Source organism: Canis lupus, chromosome 3 (genome assembly GCF_048164855.1).
Source record: "Canis lupus baileyi chromosome 3, mCanLup2.hap1, whole genome shotgun sequence".
Classification (NCBI taxonomy): Eukaryota; Metazoa; Chordata; class Mammalia; order Carnivora; family Canidae; genus Canis; species Canis lupus.
The window spans coordinates 64,122,750-64,144,131 of record NC_132840.1 but is presented as its reverse complement, the minus strand read 5'-3'; the positions used below and the strand labels follow the sequence as shown (position 1 = coordinate 64,144,131).

The following is a 21,382-nucleotide window of genomic DNA, read 5'->3' as shown; positions in this document are numbered from 1 at the left end:
ACTTCACCTTTCTTTTGACTAGTGTTACAACAGTATATCTTTTTCCACCCTTTTATATTTAACATATTTGTGTTTTTATAGTATGTTTCTTGTTGTTGAGTTTTGCTCTTTTACCTGACAGTTTTACCTTTTATTTCAGATGGTTAAATCATTTATATATAATGTAATATAATAAGGTTTAAATCTGTAATTTTGATATTTCTTCTCTGTTTATACTATCTGTTCTTTGTTCTCTTTTTCCTCTTTATCTGACTTATTTTAGATTGCATATTTTTATGATTCTATTTCTTATAATTTTTTTGGGTGTTATTTTTGTCGTTTCTTTATATTTGATAGTATACATCTTTAACTTGTCCAATTTTAGGTGGTGTTATACCATTGCGGTATGGTATAAGAACTTTACAATAGTTTTTTTTTTTTTAATTTTTATTTATTTACTTACGATAGTCACAGAGAGAGAGAGAGAGGCAGAGACACAGGCAGAGGGAGAAGCAGGCTCCATGCACCGGGAGCCCGATGTGGGATTCGATCCCGGGTCTCCAGGATCGCGCCCTGGGCCAAAGGCAGGCGCCAAACCGCTGCGCCACCCAGGGATCCCTTTTTTTTTTTTTTTTTTTACAATAGTTTTTATTTACACTTACCCCTCTTGTCCTTTCTGTTAGCATTGTCATACATTTCACTTACCCTCGTCATAAACCTCTCACTTATTATTTTGTTTAAATAGTTATTTTAAGGAAATTTGTGTAATAAAAAGTATTATACATTTACTCTTATCATCATTTCTGTTGCTCTTCTTTCCTTTGGATTGATCCACATTTCAGTCTGGTATAATTTTTCTTCTGCCTTTTATTTAACATTCTTTCAACTTTGTTTCTGAAAGGGGCTTCATTTTGTGTTACATTTGAAAGATACCTTCACTTGATATAGAATTCTCGGTTGACGATTTAAAGTATCTTAGAGGTATTGCTGTTCTCTTCTTGCTTGGATTGTTTCTGATGAGAAATCTGCTGTAACATTTACCTGTTTCTGTTTGCTTAAGTGTGTCTTTTTCTCTCCACTATGGCTGCTTTAAAAGTGTTCTCTTTATTACTAGCTTTGAGCAATTTGATTATGATGTGCCCTGATGTGGGGTTGTTTTTTTTTGTTTTGTTTTGCTTTTTTGTTTTTTTATAGTTCTTTTTGGGCTTAGGATTTCCTGAGATTCTTGGTTCTGTAAGTTTTTAAATTTTTAGTAAATCTGGAAAATTGGCCTTTGTATATTCTGTCTCCCATTTGTTTCTTTCAGGGTCTCCAATGACATGAACAGAAGGGTATTTAAGGTTGTCTCATAGCTCTGAAGCTCTTTTTATTTTTTAAAATTCTTTTCTTCTCTTGTTTCATTTTGCTGCATGGGTTTTAAGATTTCAAGTTCACAAATTTTTTTGCAGTTTAATCTTTCATGAACCCTATCTACTATATTTTTTATCTCAGACATTGTAGTTTTCAACTATAGAAGCTCAATTCTGATCTATTTTATATCTTAGTTTATAATTTTTTAAACATATAAATACCGTTAAAATAATAACTTAATTTTCTTATCTGTAGTTTCTTACATCTGAGTCATTTTGGGGTTGATTTTGATTGATAGCTTTTTCTCCTAATTGTGGGTCTTACTTTTATATGTCTTTGCATGTCTGGTAATCTTTGATTGAATACCAGATATTATGAATTTTACCTTGTTGATTGCTGAATATTTTTGAATTCTTGTAAATATTCTTGAGCTTTGTGACATAGTTAAATGAATTGGAAACTATTTGTTCCTTTAGACTTCCAGTAATGAAGTATGGCCCCTAATACTCTACCCAGTGTTTTCTGATTTGTGAGTTTTCCATTCCTGAAATACTGAATACTGTTCCTCTGCTCTTTGGAATGATGGTTTCTCTGACTACAGGTAGTTTCTTGCTGAATACTCAAGGGGAATGCTCCACACTTTGCTGTAATTTTTTCGCTTTCCAGCTTTCTTTCTCCTTTCTCTGGCTGATTTGGAGTTCTAGCTATGTCTCATTCACTAAGGAGTCCTTCAGGTGCGGCCGGCATTCCCCTTCCCTGCCATTATCTTTCATAAAGAAGTAACTGAGACAACTTTTTTATGCCAGGACTCTAACCCTAGCTGGAAATTTCTCGTCTTCACCGAGTATAGGTTTGGGACATGATCTTAGTTATAAATTAGTTTATGTTGTTTGACTTATTCAGGGTTTATTTTGCAAAAAGGACGCATGGTCATTGTTTTTATTCTTTGAATGTGGTTATTTATTTATTTATTTATTTATTTAAATATTATTTTTAAAATTATTTATTTATTGGAGAGAGAGTGCGTGTGCTGGAGAGCAAGCTAGAGAGTGAGAGAGTACAAGCAGGGGGAGGGGCAGCGGGAGAGGGAGAAGCAGGCTCCCCACTGAGCAGGGAGCCTGATGCCACCAATGCACCGATGCCAATGCTATACTCCATCCCAGGACCCTGGGATCATGACCTGAGCCAAAGGCAGACTCTTAACTGACTGAGCCGCCCAGGTGCCCTTTGAATGCAGTTAAATAGTCATTTCCTAGTTATAGTTTCTTAGCTTATCCGTAATTTAATCACACCAAATAAGAATTACCCCTGCCATGTAGAATTATGCCCTGATTCTAGTGTTTTAATTTTCTCTTGTTTCCTTTTTAAAAATGATTATGGAAATATTAGTAAAGAATAGTGACATTATTATTTATCTCATTGTTGCTGGAACTTTGATCAGTTATTATTATAACTGCCACAGGCCATTGTGACATTGTAACAGAGAACTTTAAACTGTTGATTTTTGGTGAAATACTGAAATTTTGTTTTTTTTGTTTGTTTTGCTAAAGAATTTTGTTGACGTCAATGAAAATAACATTTGGGTCTTCATGTTGTTACTTGAATGTTCCTATATTTCATATGCTTTTTTTTTTTAAATTTATTTATTTATTTATGATAGTCACACACAGAGAGAGAGAGGCAGAGACACAGGCAGAAGGAGAGGCAGAGACACAGGCAGAGGGAGAGGCAGGCTCCATGCACCGGGAGCCTGACGTGGGATTCGATCCCGGGTCTCCAGGATCGCGCCCTGGGCCAAAGGCAGGCGCTAAACCGCTGCGCCACCCAGGGATCCCTCATATGCTTTTAATCTGTGTTGTTCAAACAGAGGTGGTCCTGAGGATGATTCCAGCCACATCTTGAGTATTGATGAGAAGAATAAATTGGGAGCCAGGATTATCAAGGCAGAGATGATGGGAAATATGGTAAGTCTTCTGTGTTGTTCTTAGGAGAATAGACATTAACTCTTTAACTCTTACAAGTAATTTTGGGAGTTTCTTTGCAATGTGGATGTAGCACAGTTTGAAAATAACTGCTGTTTATTTATTCTTTAAAGAAATTCTTGAATATTTCTAAAAACAGTTCTGTCTACTTCTAAATAAAATGTCTTGTCAGATTTTTGAAATTTAAGATCATAGGGAACAAAATGTTTTTAAAATTTCCTTTCTACTTTGGACTTCTAGCATAGCTTATTTGAAGGAGATAAAGGTGGCATTGTCTTCTTTCCCTGTTTTAGTTACATATTATTAAGAGTGTGAATTTCTTTCTTAGATTTCTTTACTTAGGAATCTCACAAATGAGCTTCTAAAAAAGATGGTTAATTCACTTGTCCAAATTGTAATGGAGTATGTTTATGCCTGATAAGCATTAGATTTTTGTATAAGTTAGTTCATTTAGTTTTCATAATAGTGTTATGATTTAAGACTGATTTACCTCAGAATTTAAAAAAAATGGGGATGATTTGGTGAGAGCTACACCCATATATATTTATTGATTACTTATGTATTATAGTGTCACATTTCTGATGTACTAGTACATGTTACATTATGCATGGTGGGATAGGAAAGCCAGACAGCTTTGCATGTCTTGACAGTAGATTCCCTCATGGTCATATGAATGTATTCATCTCAGACCCAAATATCAGTGATCTTTAAGTGGTTTCCCTTTTGTTGTACTATCAGTGTGACACTATTCAGTAGAATAAAAGGTGGTCGAACAAGATGCTTCTATTTTTGTTAGTTTGTGTGTCTAATACAAGGCTTATCTTGCTCTTTCTCTTTGAATCTGGTCTTTGGAAACACTGAACTTCAGCCCACCCCAGAAATTGGTAAGAGAGGCCAAACTACCACCAACAATAATAATAGCAGGAAATAAGTTTGAGTTTTGAGAGCACAAAGGAATTAGTTTAAAATAGTGAAAGAGAGGTCCTAACCAAATTAGGAAGCTAATTTATGTTAAAAGAAGTGTTCCTTTGGTCATGAACCATTGTGGTAGAGAATACTATTCTTTGCTTGTCATGTAATTCTATTTGTTTAATTTGTTTCTTTGTGTGTCAGTTGTTTTATATAAATTTTTATAGACTTTCTAGAGTAAAAATGAGATATATTTAGAGTTCTAATTTAAATTTCTCAATAATAAAGAAGGTAATATTTAAATCTTGTTAAGGCTTTCTTGTTACAGTAACTGAATTTTTGAGTATTGAATGTTTATAGTATCCAGAGAATTAGAAAAAAGTCGTTCTTGAGGTTGTATATTTTCTTCATGCCCCTGTCTCTCCTCTAGAATATATGTCCTTGTAATTATTTACCTTCAAAGCATAAACAAATACCATGGGTATTTGAGAAGTGTGTAACTGAGATAAATTCATTAAAAAGCAATTTACTAGTCTCTGAGTTGGTGGTTGAATTCAGGCTTTGGCTACCTCAGTGTTCACTAGGCTATTTTCCCTTCTGTTGTTTAAATTTGAAGTACTCTACACTGAGGAATTAAGCTATATATGACACCTATTTTTCTTGTTTTTCTCTTTTTTTGTTGTTGTTGGTTTTTTTTTTTTTTTCACTTTGAAGGAATTAGCAGAACGACTTAAAGCTCAACTTGAAAAGGCAAATAAACTCAAAGAAACTATAACACAGATATCAGCAAAAAAATCTGGGGTAGAGGTAAGTGATGAAAGTTTGTAGGTATATAATGACCTTGTATAATACTACTACTTGGCAGTGGTAATATTTTAATGTAAAATGTCTCTATATCTGTGTTGGTGTATTTATATGTATTTGCTTGTTTTTAAAATTTATTTTTGTATATATTCTCTCATGTTCCACCAGTGTGTTCTAGTGGAAAAAAGCTTAAGCCAGAGAGACCCTATTTTATTTTGGACTCTACCATTTACTGATACTTTGACTTCATAGAATACACTCTGGTCCTTAAATTCTTCCCCTAAAGAATGAGAAACTTCAATTTGGTATCTGTTTCATAAAAAAACAAAATATTTTGTTCCAGGATTCATGCATCCATCTATTAGTGAGCAGGATGGATAAAAATGCCTGCCTGCATGGAGTTTCATTTGGGTCGGGAGAGACAGCACACATTAAACATAATAAATTCTGTAGCATATTAGAAAGTTAGACACCCAGTGGAAGGCTAGTGGGATCTTGAGTGCCCTGTGGCTTTGAGTACACAAGCTTATTATGGTTGAAAAAGTGACAAAAAAAAAAAAAAAGTGACAAGATTTGAAGTGAAACAGTGGATCCTTGTATCTGGGTGAAGAGCAATCGGGGCATGAGGAGCAGAGAGTTCTCAAAGATTGGAAAAGCAGGGAGCCTATTGTTGCTGGAGGGGAATGGTTGGAAGACAGGGAAGTTAGAAGATCCAGGTTAGAGAGGCCATGGGAGGCCTGATCATGTGAAGCTTGAAAGTCAGGATGAGGAAGTGTGTTTTTATTCTGAATGAGGTGGCATTAAAGGGTTTCCAGGAGAAGATATATTTTACAGGATTATCCTGGCTTCTTTGTTAAGAGTAAATTGAAGAAGCATGAGAGTAGAAGCTGGAATGTAGAAAGGTTCTGGCAATAATCACACAAAGAATAGTAATGGCTTTGACCAAGATAGTAGCCTAGGAGATGGTTAGAAGTGGTTAGATTCTTATATGCATAAATGTTTCCTGTGTATAGTTTGAAAGGAGAGTAGAGAGGATTTTTATAATGGTTTAGATGAGAGGGGTGTATGAAATACAGAGGGGAGGCAAAATGACTTCAAAGTTTTAAAGCCTGAGCAGCTGGAAGAATAGAGTGGCTGTTCTTGGAGGTGTAGAAAGAAGAGGGGAGTATGTTTTTGGGAAAAAAGTAGTAGTTCTATTTTTAGATATGTTGGATTTGGATGTCTTTTTTTAAATTATTTTTTAAATTTTAAAAATATTTTTAAATTTTATTCACTCATAAGAGACACACACAGAGAGGCAGAGACATTCGCAGAGGGAGAAGGAGCTCCCCGCAGGGAGCCTGATGCGGGACTCAATCCCAGGACCTCAGGATCATGCCCTGAGCCGAAGGCAGATGCTCAACCACTGAGCCACCCAGGTGCCCCTGGATGTCTTTTAGATGTGGAACAAATAGAAATGTAAGGGAGACAGGTTGATGTTGGAAATTAGGGAATTCTGAACTGGAATTGGAGAGCTCTTGACATTTGACATGGTATTTAACTCCATTATAATCACATGAAATCAGTGCAGGAGTTAAATGTAGATAGGAAAAGTTGAAGGGCTGAAATGGGTGTATTACAGTGTTGAGAGGATTATAATGAGATTTATAACTAATTTTAAAGGATTGCTCTCAAAGATTAATATGTATAATTTAATATCTGTATGTGAGGAGATGAGAATATATGAAGTCAAGTTCCATAGGGTATTCTTCAAGCTAGTATTATTGATGATTTAGATCATAGTAGAGACTATGTTTGTAAAATTGGCTGTTTTTACTACGTTGTACCAACTCCTATTTTAAAAAAGTGGTTAACTTAGGTGTCCATTGATAGATGAATAGATAAAGAAGATGTGGTAATGTATACAAGTGGAATATTACTCACCCATCAAAAATGAAATCTTGCCATTTGCAATGATGTGGATGGAACTGGAGGGTATTATACTGAGATAAGTCAGTCAGAGAAAGACAATTATCATATGCTCTCACTTGTGGAATTTAAGAAATGAAACAAAAGATCAGAGGGGAAGAGAGGAAAAAATAAGATGAAATCAGAGAGGGAGACAAACCATAAGAGACTCTTAACTCTAGGAAACAAACTGAGAGTTACTGGAGAGGAGGGGGATGGAGGGATGGGGTACCTAGGTGATGAGCATTAAGGAGGTCACATGATGTGATGAGCACTTGGGTGTTGTATGCAACTGATGAATTACTGACCTGAAACCAATAATATATTATATATTAATTAATTGAATTAAAAAAATTAAAAAGTGGTTCACTTAACATTTCTTACACAGATTAAGGAGTTGAAAGTAAGACACTGCAAGTAGAGTTACAAAGTAGGGACTTACAGAGGAAGTTGGACCCAGGGGCACTGTATGGTTGGTCTTATGCACTTCAGCCATACTTAGGTTTTTAAGGTCCTTGTGATCATAGAACTTTTATACTCTTAACACTTCTGTGTGGTCTCTTTGTGCTAACTCTGTTAAATCCCAGATCCTCCTATGATGTGACCTTCCATAGATGCGCCCCATTTTCCAGCCTCACTTCCAAGGCCCTCATATAACGTATATGTCACTCTGACATTTACATGTGCTACTAATTTTCTGTGCCAGAGATCACCCTCTTGAAGTTTGTCCACTTTTCAATTTGTCTTTACTTCCTTCTGAAGCCTTTTTTTTCATTCTCTCAAAAAATTGTGACCTATTCTTATTTTGAGACTTAAGGCCCGTAAAGTATTCTCTGTGGCATTTATCTTTTCAGGTGATATATATTTGTATTCTAGTCGTCAGCCTGTAATCTATACCTGTTTCTTTCCCAACACTTGTCACTTTATACAAAAGGGTTCTAAAGCTGTGACTGGACTTCAGGGGATTCTTGAAATTGAAAGCAATTCAACTGAAAAAACTAAAGCAGATCTTCTTTTAAATAACTTTTTTTCCTGTTGTTTTAAGGATATCCTAAAGTAACTGTATCTCCTCTCTTGAGCAAATAAGTTTATAATATTACTAATATCTGTGATTTTTAGATCCTCCTAGCTTCTGAGCAGTGAACCACATAACCCAGTGGAGCAGGATTCAAAGTCGTATTCAAAGTAGTACACAAAATTGACTTTCTGTTTGTAAACTCTTCAGGAAACTGAATAGCCTTGAAGCTTCATATAGAAAGATTTTTATTCTAAGGATTTTTTGACCACAAAGAAAACTTTATCTTCTCTGCAGAGACTGTACACTTGCACATTTTGTTCAAGCCTTACCAGACATACATGCAAAACCTACACACAACTCTGATAGAATTCTCTGCTGCCAGTAAAGTCATTTATTCTCCCAAGGCCAGGGCCTTGACTCAACTGCCTTTCAGAGTACTTTTGTTGAGAAATGAGAATAGAATGCAGAGTTGTTTCCTACTTCACAGAAATTTCCTGACTTATTAGAGGAAAATCCTGAGATGTTTCTTATAAAAATTTTGTGCTTTGGGAGAAAATCTCATTCATAGAACAGTTGAATGAAGAGGAGAGCTTTCATTGCATAGTTTGTGTTAGAAATGCTAGGCTGTATGAACAAGGTAAATCTCATGATTCAGCAATCTATGAATATTGTTTTGGCTCTAGTGAACAGCCATCAGCACTTGTAATTATTAGTTTGCTTATTTTCCTTCCTTTTTAGAGAGTGAAGTATTCAGTATTTAGGACAAGGGCTGTTTCTCTCAGTTCATATGTTGTGCCTGGAGTAACACATGGCATATTGTAGACAACCCCAAGAAACACTTGAAGTATGTGTTATACAAGTGCCTTCAATTAATTTTATCACTGAGAGTTTTCTACTTAAAAATGATCTGTGAACCTCAGAATCCTCTGGTCTGGCCTTCCCACAAGTACACTTTAATACCTTATTGAAATAGTAACACTACTGCATAGTATATCCATCACACTAGTGCTTGGACACTGAGTGATAAGCTATGGAAGATGACCAGTTCTCTATCAGGACAGGTCGAATCCTAATCCTCTAATGTAATAGATCCTCGTCTGCATTTTGTAACTTCTCCCTCTTAATGATCCTTCAGTGGAATCACATTGTCGACACATTTAATCTAAGGGAATTCAGCTCTACACTTTGTTTTTTACAATAGTGCACCCAAATCAGTTTACCATTCATGGTGGATAATGAAGTAGTCATTGCGTGATGGTTCAAGGGCTGTAAAATTCTTTTTGCGTGGCTGGCAAAAAAAGAGAAAAAAATTTTTACAGTTCCTGGACAGCTCTGCGGAAGGTTTCATAGACATTCTCCTGAAAGAAACTGAGGAATTAATGGAATTAATTAGAGGGCCTCGGAGAAACATTAACTAATGAATAATTGAAACAAACTCATCTGTGGCATTTTGTATATAAAGTCAGGTACTTGATTGGTGGTGATGTAAAATATTTCCAATTGTAGTTTGACCGTACTTGACCTTCACACTGTGTTTTGACTCGGATTCTTGAATACATGGTGAGTTTACTGTAACACAATTGCTGTGATTCCCATACTATAGGTACACCTACACTGTTTTCCTGTGTTTGGCATTCCAGTCTCTGCAACTGATCCTCATAAACACAGTAAAAGAGAAAAAAATTTAATTACAAGATTGAAATGGCTGTTGTGTTGATGCCTTGCCTTTCATTTTTAAGTGGTGAGGTTTGACCTTCATTCAGCAAATACTTTTCAGTTCCTTTGTAGAAATCACATGTATTCTCAGTTTTCTAAATTGAGTATTTTAAATCTAAAATAAACATTGTAGCCTTGCATTTATTCCACTGTTCACCAGTTGCATCACCATGGGTATACTTTACTTGGTAGTTCAGTCTTTCCTGCCACAGAGATCTTCTCCTCCTTTAGTCATTTTCCTGGCCAAGCAAAACAGGTCTGGGATGTACCTATTTTGTATATAATTCTCCTTCTTTTATTCCCTTCCCTAAATTATCTGATTTCTGTGGTCTACAATTAGAAGTATTTTCTATGCATTACTTATTTCTTTAAATAGACTCTTTCTTTCTTTCTTTTTTTTTTTTGAAAGATTTTATTTATTTATTCATGAGAGACACACAGAGAGAGGCAGAGACACAGGCAGAGGGAGAAGCAGGGTTCCCAGCGGGGAGCCCGATGCGAGACTCGATCCTAGTACTCCAGGATCACGACCTGAGCCAAAGGCAGATGCTCAACCACTGAGCTATCCAGGCATCCCTAAGTAGACTATTTCTAAAGAGTAAATATTTTAAGCTAAATTAAAGCCAAACAATTTCATAGATGATACGTAAATACACATTTTATAGTAACATAGACTCTTAGATCTGTTCACTCTTGCATCTTGTATCAAATTCCTCATGAAATAGTGTTGGCATTACCTGCTAAATATCTCTTAAATCTGCTGTTTTCTTTTCTTATCTACTTTATAAGTGTCAGTTCTTTGCCATCATCATCTGGACCTCTGCCTCACTTTCCCTCCAGGCTCATTGCCTTTGCACAAATCATTTCCTTTGCTTAGACATATTATCCTTCCTTCCCTCTATTTCCTTATCACCTCCTGTTCATCCTTAAAATCTTAACTCAGACATCATATTTTCCTTTGGAAAGCATTCTCTGTGGAAAGAAAACTTATAAATAAGATCAGTTATACAAATATATAATTACAGCTTTGATGGTACTTCAAAGGAAAAGTATAGACATGTGGGGATAGTGAAGAGGGCCCAGTGCAATCTGGGCATCCAGAGAATGTTTTGAGGCCGTAGCCATTAATTTTGGATCTTATCATCATGTTTGTAACTTTGCCAAGGGAAAAGCTTTTCTCTTTATGACAACTCTCTGTAAGACTTCTTTCTAAGCCACAGAAATAATCTTTAGCACGGCTGCTAAGTGTGAATGGTGACCCGTAGACATCAGTCATGGAATAGGAAACATCAGCTTGAATGACTTGTTGGCCATTTGAGGTAGGATTTTTTTATTTAAAAAAATTTTTTTATTGTTTCATGAAAAGTATTCTCTCAAATGTAATAATTTAGAGCAACTTGTAATAATTTGGATAGTTGTGATCATATATATATCATGTTGAATTTTGGTATGAAGAATTCTTTTGTGGGCTCTCTCAAATTGTGAGCCAGGGCCCTCCAGTAGTTACTAAAGCCATAACTAGTTAGATGGTTTTCTTGGAGAGGGAATGACCCAGGAACACCTCATTCTTCCACCGATTCACCTCTGTTTCCTCAAATGCTCATCATTCTACTGTCATCAGCGTTTCATTCCTTTTTTTTTTTTTTTTCTGTTGTATAATTAAATTTAAGGGAAAAATGAAATGCTACTGTATTTGGGCAGTAGTGAGTCCGGAGACTTCCATGTTCTCTTGAAGGGTTTGATTCTAATACATTGTTTTCCAGATTTTGTGGGGAGGTCATGGAAGAATGAGGATTTATATCGTATATTTGCAATTTAAGGGTGCAATTTTAAGTGAAACAAATCAACCCCAAAGTAAATTTTATGTATTTAAAAATTACTTTGGTTGTATTGTAGTATGCATAACAAGTTAGTTATAAGAAGTCAAATTTAATGTGTTTTTAGGAAAGCTAAAAATAAAAGTTTTTTTTTTTTTTTTTAATGCTGTTTTCTTATTTGGGGAGGTGATCATTTTATTCAGGGGCTCCAGGGAAAGGCCAAAGAGCTGATAGGACAAGATTGGTGTCCTCGGCCCAGCTGTGATCGCCCCAGCTTTAGAGTTGAGGAAAACAATATGCAGTTTTCAGTTTTGTAGTGTGTAAATATTCACATACCAGACATGTTCTGTGGTAGACAGTTGCTAATAAAGATTTATGAGAAAGAGAAAATAAAATTAGTGATTGGGACTAAACACAACAAAACAAGGAAACAAACACTATAAATTATATCATAATGAATCATAGAAAAAGTTTATGGTATTTGTTATGTTCCTATCTACCCAGAAATACCCAGTATATCACCCATGTGTGATTTTCCAAATTAAGTCTAAATATTAAGTGATGAAATATAGTTTGGTTTAGAAATCTGTGCCATTGGAGCATTCTAGGTTATGTTTAATAAAGAATTATTACCGTAAAGAAAACCACTTTGCTTCTAATTCCTTTAGTAATATTTTTTACTTAGTTTCTGTTTCTAAGTTTATTTCATTAAGTTTCAAGACATAATTTTATTTTTCAGGACAGTGGTATTAATTGATGTGTATAGTATTATAGCTGCTACTATTAATAGTAATAGATGGTATTTTTTGAGAGCATGCTATGTGCCAGGACTTGTCTTAATCATTTATTTGTAGAAATTTATTTAATTCTCATTAAAATTCTATGAAGTCATTTATCTTCATTTTTTGAATAAATTAAGTACAGGATGATGTGAGTCTCAGGTAAGTTTTAATTTGGTGGCAAGAAATGAGGTTAGGGATGTGTGTGCAATTTAAAATTATTTAAAGTCGGGATGCCTGGGTGGCTCAGCGGTTAAACACCTGCCTTCAGCCCAGGGCGTGATCTTGGAATCCCAGGATCGAATCCCACATCAGGCTCCCTGCATGGAGTCTGCTTCTCTCTCCGCTTATGTCTCTGCCTCGCTCTCTGTGTCTCTCATGAATGAATAAATAAAATCTTTTTAAAATAAATAAAATTATTTCAAGTCCATAAATTATTTAAAAATAATTCCTTTGACATAGATGGATGAACTGATGTTTGAAATATAAAATCTTACCTAGATATTGAAACTACTTTTTCATATGTGACACTTATGCAAGTTCTAAACACAAAAATTTATTTGCCCTGAAAAGCTCACACAATTAAATAGAAAATTTCTATTATAATAGCACATGGGCTTTAAAATAAACTAAAGAATATTTTTCTTTATTTTTTTATTCTTAGGTGACTTCTAATTACAAGTATAATATGCATTCTTTATAGAAATGTGGAAAAATAAAGGAGAAAATGAATCACCCCAAATCCTACCACTCAGGGATTATACACTGATAAAATATTTTGAAGTATTTCCCTCCAGTTTTATTGCCTGCCTGCCTACCTTCCTTCCTTCTTAATGACATGTTAAATATTTTTGTACGATTGACAAAGCAATGCAAAGAAGACAAAAAAAAATCTACATTTAAAAAATATTTTTGATGTTTCCCTCAAGTGTCCATTATAACTGTACAAACACATGCATAATTTTACATAATTATAGTCTTTTTTTATTTTGCTTTTCTCTATTCTGTCAACTTTTTTCCATGCTGCACAGTTATTTATTATTAAATGAAATTATAATCATATCAGCATATTTAGTGTCCCAATAATATAATTTCTAAAATTTATTTTAGGAAAGGAGACTGAAGAAATTTAGAATGACCCATTTCTCCCTGCAAATTTGCCTACAAAAAAAAAAAAATCACATTTCTCTTAGCAGCTACTCAAAACTTTTGCCATTCTCTCCAGATTCCCTGCTTTATTCTTAGCGGTCTCTTTGCTTCCTGCCTAATGATTGGGAAAACAGAGATTATAAGGTTGAACGTTTTCAATGTCTATCTTTTGACCCTGTCCCCAGAAGATGAATCTTTCTGCATCTCTCTCTTTTTTTTAATTTTTTTAAATTTTATTTTATTTATTTATGATAGGCACACAGTGAGAGAGAGAGAGAGAGAGAGAGAGGCAGAGACATAGGCAGAGGGAGAAGCAGGCTCCATGCACCGGGAGCCCGACGTGGGATTCGATCCCGGGTCTCCAGGATCGCGCCCTGGGCCAAAGGCAGGCGCTAAACCGCTGCGCCACCCAGGGATCCCCTCTCTGCATCTCTCATCTGGCAGTGGGAAAGGTTTTCATCTCTTTGACGGCCACGTTCTTTATCAGAGCTCTGATCTCATTCCCTTTCTGGCCTCCACCACCTTTTCCCACCCTCTCTTGTATGGAATCTTCAGTTTCTTTCTGTTAGCCTCCTTCTCATTACTTGCAAATACACTTAAGTTGCTATTTCTCTAAAACAAACAAACACCTTTCTTATTAGCCACTTCGTTGTTCTCCCCTGGCAAACCGGCAGGGCATGGTGGTTCAGGCCAAGGAGCAAGGGTGAGGGGGCAGAGCTGAGAGGGAGATGCTGTGATTTGAGGATGGTTTGTTTTTCTTTTTTTTTTTTTGGTTTGTAATTCTGAGAGGCTGCAGAGTGAGGTATGAGTGAGGAAAGAGTAAAAATCTCTGTTCTCATCCTGGCCCTAGCTTTTAGCTTCATGGTTCCGGTTAACATTTTTTTTGTGGATGATCTGTAACTTAAGCTCTGCACTCTATGCTGAGCCCTAAGCTAGTGTTTTCCGTTGTCTGCCTTACTTTTATGGGTGTATCATAACTTCAGGATGTATAAAACCATGCCTTTACATACATAATTTTCCTTCTCTCTTTTTAAATATTTTTTAATTTAAATTCAATTTAATTAACATACAGTATATTATTAGCCTCAGAGGTAGAGTTTAGTGATTCATCAGTTGCACAAGCACCCAGTGCTCATTACATTGCGTTCCCTCCTTAATGCCCATCACCAGTTACCCCATCTCCTCTCCCCCAGCAACCCTCCGTTTGTCTCTTATGGTTTGCCTCCTTCTCTGTTTTCTTATTTTATTTTTCTTTCTCTTCCCCTATTGTTCATCTGTTTTGTTTCTTAAATTATACCTTAGTTTGAAATCATATATTTGTCTTTCCTTTATTGACTTATTTTGCTTGGCATAATACACTCTAGATCTATCCATGTCAAATGGTAAGATTTCATTCTTTCTGCTAGCTGAGTAGTATTCCATTGCGTGCACGTGCGTGCGCACACACACACACACACACACACACACACACATCTTCTTTATCTATTCATCTGGGCTTTTTTTTTTTTTAAGATTTTATTTATTTATTCATGAGAGACAGAGAAAGAGGCAGAGACACAGGCAGAGAGAGAAGCAGGCTTCATGCAGGAAGCCTGATGCGGGACTTGATCCCGGGACTCCAGGATTACGCCCTGGGCCGAAAGCAGGCACTAAACCACTGAACCACCCAGGGATCCCCTCATCTGGGCTCTTTCCACAGTTTGGCTACTGTGGGCATTGCTGCTATGAACTTTGGGGTGTAGATGCCCCTTGGATCGCAATGTTTGTATCCTTTGGGTAAATATCCAGTAGTACATTTGCTGGGTCATAGGGTAGCTCTATTTTCAGTTTTTTGAGGAACCTCCACACTGTTTTCCAGAGTAGCTGTACCAGCTTGCATTCCCACCAGTAGTGTAAGAGGTTCCCCTTTTCCGTATCCTCACTGACATTTATTGTTTCCTGAGTTGTTAATTTTAGCCATTCTGGCTGGTGTGAGGTGGTATCTCATTGTGGTTTTGATTTGTATTTCCCTGATGCTGAGTGATACTGAACACTTTTTCATGTGTCTATTGGCCATTTGTATGTCTTCTTTGGAGAAATGTCTATTCATGTCATAATTTTCCTTCTTTTAATTGCATACTCATCCTGCTGTTTTACTGAGTTAAAAACTGTGGAGGTCCTTAATTCCTTCTTCCTGCAGTACATTCAAGTGTAGTAATACTATTTAAAAAAAAAAAAAAGTAATACTATTTTTACCTTGCTTTCCCCCTCCTGTACATACCTCACCTTTTTTTTAAAGATTTATTTATTTATTTATTTATTTATTTATTTATTTATTTATTCATTCATTCATTCATTCATTCATTCATTCATGATAGATATATAGAGAGAAAGGGAGAGGCAGAGACACAGGAAGAAGGAGAAGCAGGCTCCATGCCGGGAGCCCGTTGCGGGACTCGATCCTGGGACTCCAGGACTTCGCCCTGGGCCAAAGGCAGGCGCCAAACCGCTGAGCCACCTAGGGATCCCCACACCTTATCTTTTTACTTTCTGCCGTCACTGCCCTACTTCAGTATCCCATTGTCTCTTGCTTAGAGTATAGTTGTATCATCTCAACTGATCGTCTTGCCACTCTTTCTTTGCTCATCAGAATGTTCTTTAAATTGCCACCAGGCTTAATCTAAATGCAGTTGTAATAGAGTCAAAAGAACCTGGATTTGGGCAGTTAGAACCTCAGGTTTCATGTTTGACCTTCTTTGCTCCGTTAGCCAAATTAGTTACCTAGAGACAAGAGCCTTTGAAATATTTTTGAGAACTTGAAAATGTAATATAAATTTAAAATTTTTCTAAAAAATGAATATGCCTTTACTTAGAAGTCTTTTAGCAGCACTGGATCTTTGTGCTTTGTTGGGTTTGTTTCCTTAACTTCTTAGCCCTTTACCCTTTGACCTGTGTTTCGAAAAACTCAGTTCCCTTGCACCCAAGAACATATCTGTTTCTCTATCCTGTGTGATCTGGTACTACTTGATTTATACTTTATCTTACTTAAGAGTCTAGTGGAGATTTGCATAAACTCCCTGCTTGCTCTTTCTCCTCCTCTCCTTGCCATTTAATTTATGAATTCCTTAACAACAGGATCCATATCTTGTTCACTGTATTAGACATATTCATGCTGTTGGATTATATAGTGATAGAAGTGGTTTTGAGTGGTTAAGAGTTCATTGATCTAATGGAATGAAATGCAACAATATTTTTAAAAAATGAAAGGTCCGCAATGTTTTTGATTTAATTTCATGCCAGTTATGGACCTGTCTTTTCAGATTGCTCATGATTTCATCCCAATGCTAGACAGTATAATAAAATGTGTGAAATCAGCAGTTAAATTGGTCTTGGTTGTTGAGACCTTAATCAGGCACTCAAGGCCTTCTCCAAGATGTGTGCAAACTTGCATTTAGGTGAAAGAAATTTTTTGCAGTTGAAACACATCACCAGTTAAAGGAGCATTGACAATTTACCTTTTCTTTTAGAAAGTCGGTGTTTACTAAAATACCATTTTTACTCAGTTTTTTGTAGAGAAATAGAGTAATAGAAATAAGTTGTGATGGAATGACTAAAGGAGAGGAAATAGATCCTCGCTAGTAAAATGTGGCTCAATAATACATGTGTTATAAGGTTTTTAAAATTAAATGAGATATGTTTTAGAACTTTATAAAATTATGTAAATATTAACCTCTATTTGGAAAAGTTGTCTTTGTTTTTATTTTTAATTTTTAAAAAAAGATTTTATTTATTTATTCATGAGAAATACAGAGAGAGAAAGAGAGGCAGACTCATAGGCAGAGAGAGAAGCAGGCCCCTTGCAAGGAGCCTGATGTGGGACTTGATCCCGGGCCCTGGGATCACCCTCTGAGGCGAAGGCAGACACTCAACTGCTGAGCCACCCAGGCGTCCCTTACTTTGTTTTTAAATAGGAAAAATATAAGGCAGTTTTCAGGTTTTACCGCTATTGTGACATATTAAATAACATGTCCTTAAATTTATCTGTTTCATAAGCGTCAAAATAACAAAAAAAAATTGTATCAAAAGAATTCTATTATTTAAGTGTGGAAAGATTTTAGAATGTCAGTTAACATTTAAAAATTTCTCAATCTCTTTCCTTCTCTCATCCGTCTGCACCCTGGCAAATGCTGAAAGGAGCATAGTTAAAAATATAATGTAAAGTTACGTGTTTTTTCAGGTAATTTCATACGTAAGGATTACGAAAAAGCAATGATGAAAGGACATTGAAGAATTGAATTGGCTTTCATATTATGCCCACGCCAGGTGTTATCCTGGTGCTAGAAAATCTTTGCTTAAAAAAATTAAAATCATTAATTAATGTGTCTCCAAATAATCCAGCTGTAGTCTAGCATTAATTTTTACTTACTCCAGCATTGACAGGGTGGCTTGAGGAACTGAAAGGTCGTGGTCCTGTTTGGAAAATTGTGGAGCAGCATTTCAGAGTGCTCTGACTAGAGGTGGATTAGTGCTATGAGGCCTTCGCTCTGTATGAGAACATAACAATCACAGACACAATATAAAAAGAGAATTGAAGGAGATGTAACATGCTTGAAAGTGAAGATACACTTCTCTGAATTGAACAGAAATATAAAACAAATATATGGAGCTGGAGCTTGCAGGGATCTAATTCCAAAAATCGGCAGAGCAGCTGAGAGCTCAGCTCCTTTGACATTAATGGGAACTAGATTTCCTCACATAGCCTCTCCCAGCCTTAGCCTGGCTTGAGGACTTCTGAGAAAGGAATCTGGAAAAGGCCTGGAGTACTTTGGGCTGTAGCGCCTAGGAAATGATGAGGATGGCAGGTGTTTTAGATGGAAGAAGGCAGACATAGCTTTGCAGCCATTACCTGGACAATGTGAAATAGCCCTAGAGTCACAGGGTGAGATACTGTTGTAGAACTGGGAATCCTCATGGACTGGGTGAAGATGCTGTCAAAGTTCCCATTTATTGAAGGGTAAGGAGGCAGAGAGGCAGGAGAGAAGGGAAGAAAACCCCTCCCACTTAAGCTTGCACACTTGCATGCCAGAAAACATTTTATCCTACAGAAAGGTAGTAAAAAATAATTGGTAAGTAAAGACTCCTTGCCAGTGAATTTAAAATGTTGGCACAGTCTCAAAAGGACTTTAAGTATGTTTAGTAGCTTCAGTTCTACTAAAGAACTTCAGTTCTTTCTTTGAACTGAAGAACTTTCTTCTGAAAGTTTTCAGAACTTTCAGAACAATATTCTGAAAAATATATGAAACAATTGTAGATGTATATGAAGCATAATAATATCCTAGGAAATTTAGAGATGAAAGGGGGTAAATCCTAGGTAAGATTAAAGAAAGGATTTGATAAGTAAAAGAGAACTAAAAAGTAAAAGCTAATATTTATTTATTACTCACTTTATTCCTAAACATTGTTTGAAATAACCTATATATATTAATTTGATCATGAAAATACCTTGTTATTTTGTTTATTTTTATAAATTAGGAAATTGAGGTAATTAAGTCATGTGCAGGGTTCTGTAAGGAGACAGGGTTGGCACGTGGGCATTCTGGCCCTGGGATTCACAATTGCATGCTGTGCGGTCTGTGGCATGGGCCAGGTGCTCGGTGCAGAAGAGAGAAGAGAAAACATATCAAAGAGTAGAAAATGAAATAGCTGAAATAGAAAACCAAAAGTAAGTAGAAGTGCTCAAAAAACTAAGAAAAGAATTAATAAAATAAATAAGCCTCTAGGAAGTCTGATCAAGTGGGGAGGGGAGGCACCAATAAACAGTATTAAGAATTTAGAAAGGGAGACATAACTAAGGCTGCTTGGAGTCCATCTGGTACCATCACAGGCTTAGCAAAAGGTGCTTCCTTTGAGCATCTGTAGCCCTGTGAATAAATATACACATTAACAAATAGCCTTGAGCCAGGATACATGTCTTGGTGAATGGAAAGCAGCTCAGTGTTTAGTCCACTCACTGTATTGGCTGGGAACTTGTGAGTAGCGAATAATCTGCTCTCTGTGGACATAGAGATACAGGAGAGATTGTTTAAAAGTCATGCAACTCCTGTGAATTTTAATAACTGCCTAATTAATGAAATTTTAAAAGAAACATGTTTTATGGCCTTCAGTGATGACGGACTTGCAGAACACCAACTGGTGGGAAAATCTGAGCTAGTAGGGGAGTTTTCCTTTATTTACGAGATGCCACCAACGGCTTTCAAACAAACATTTAGAATTTTTAAATACCAGCTTTGAAGTAAAGTTATGTATTCTTTGTCCCTTTCCTTTTCTTTTTAATCAGTGTGTTACATCCAAATATTGCTGGAAGGCCTGTATGAAAGAAAGGCAATGTCTTGAGCCATTTTTGGACCTTCTCCACATGCTGGAGGCAGCCACATTTAGTTTCTGGCTGTTTCTTCTAGCTTGGTTGTTTCATGTTTTTTTCTGTTGTCTAGCTTTTTAACCATGTCAGGTTATACTGGTTTTCGTGGTGGCCATAGTGGCCATAAGTGGACATCTGGCCCATATTGACAAAATGAAAGGGCACCGGGTCCCATTCTATTACCCTCCCTGTTAGAACTTGCATCTGTTTTTTATCTTTTTTTATTTTTTATTTTTATTTTTTTTAAAGATTTTTAAAAAATTTATTCATGAGAGAGAGAGAGAGAGAGAGAGAGAGGCAGAGACATAGGCAGAGAGAGAAGCAGACTCCATGCAGGGAGCCCGATGCAGGACTTGATCCCAGCACTCCAGGACCCTGGGCCAAAGGCAGGCGCTAAACCGCTGAGACACCCAGGGATTAACCCCCCTTTTTTTTAAAAAAAAGATTTTATTTATTTATTCATGAGAGACACAGAGAGAGGGAGAGAGAGAGAGAGAGAGAGAGAGGCAGAGACACAGGCAGAGGGAGAAGCAGGCTCCATGCAGGGAGCCCAACGCGGGACTCGATCCTGGGTCTCCAGGATCACACCCTGGGCCACAGGCAGACACTAAACTGCGAGCCACCCAGGATACCCACTTGCATCTGTTTGTAATGTAATCAGGCAGTTGGAAGTTTTTATCTTGCTTGTTCTCAGGTAATAAAAGTAATCATTAAATGATTCTGAATTAGTTTTATCACCTGACGAATAATATAGATCAAAGGTTGGCAGATTTTCTACAGACCAAATAGTAAATATGTTAGGCTTTATGGGCTTTCCAGTATGTGTCATGGCAACTCCATTACATGGCTTTTAAGCTTTGCAGAATGAAAGCAGCCACAGACCATATATACAAGAGTGAACGGGGCTCTGTTCCAGTAACACATTATGGACACTAACATGAGAACTACATACAATTTTTATTCGTAATGAAATATATTATTCTTTTGAATTTCTCTCAACCATTTAATAGGGTGAAAACCACTGTTAGCTTGTAGCACCAGTGGCAGGCTGGATTTGGCCAGTGGGCCTCAGTTTGTTGATCCTGTTGTAGGTTCTTAAGTAAGCCCCACATTCTGTATTAATGTAACACCAAATATGGAAATAGCTCATATTTCTGTCTTGGGTACCCAGAGTGGGAACACATGGTGTCCCTGGGCGTACCCAAGAGACAGGGAGTAGAAAAGCACAGAGAAGAGGAGCATATGGAGTGCAGTGGGCAAGCAGTAGGACTAGAATTAATTTGTCCAAGGCACTTGTTTGTTAATTCTATCAGGCACCATTGTTTTTTGCTCCATCTAGATACTATAGGGACCACCTAATGCGTAGCTTGGTCTTTGGTCTGTAAAAGTGGTAAAGATGGATAATTGTAAGTAGACAAATAGCTACTGAAAAGATTATGGTCTAGCAATACAGACATGCCTAAAATTATTTAGGAAGTGAAATGGACAGTAAACTTAAAAAAACTATGAACAGCTAGAGAAAAAGTGAATTTGAA

General features: G+C 36.4%; 1 protein-coding gene across 3 annotated transcripts in view; it reads left to right on the top strand.

The window, feature by feature from the left end:
* CWF19L2 (CWF19 like cell cycle control factor 2) overlaps positions 1 to 21,382 on the top strand; it is a 145,738-nt gene that overhangs the window by 60,970 nt on the left and 63,386 nt on the right. For all 3 annotated transcript variants that reach the window (XM_072821811.1, XM_072821810.1, XM_072821812.1), the window contains exons 9-10: positions 3,197 to 3,293; positions 4,935 to 5,027. In XM_072821811.1, coding sequence (XP_072677912.1) covers positions 3,197 to 3,293; positions 4,935 to 5,027 — 190 coding nt within the window. The remainder of the gene's footprint in view (positions 1 to 3,196; positions 3,294 to 4,934; positions 5,028 to 21,382) is intronic.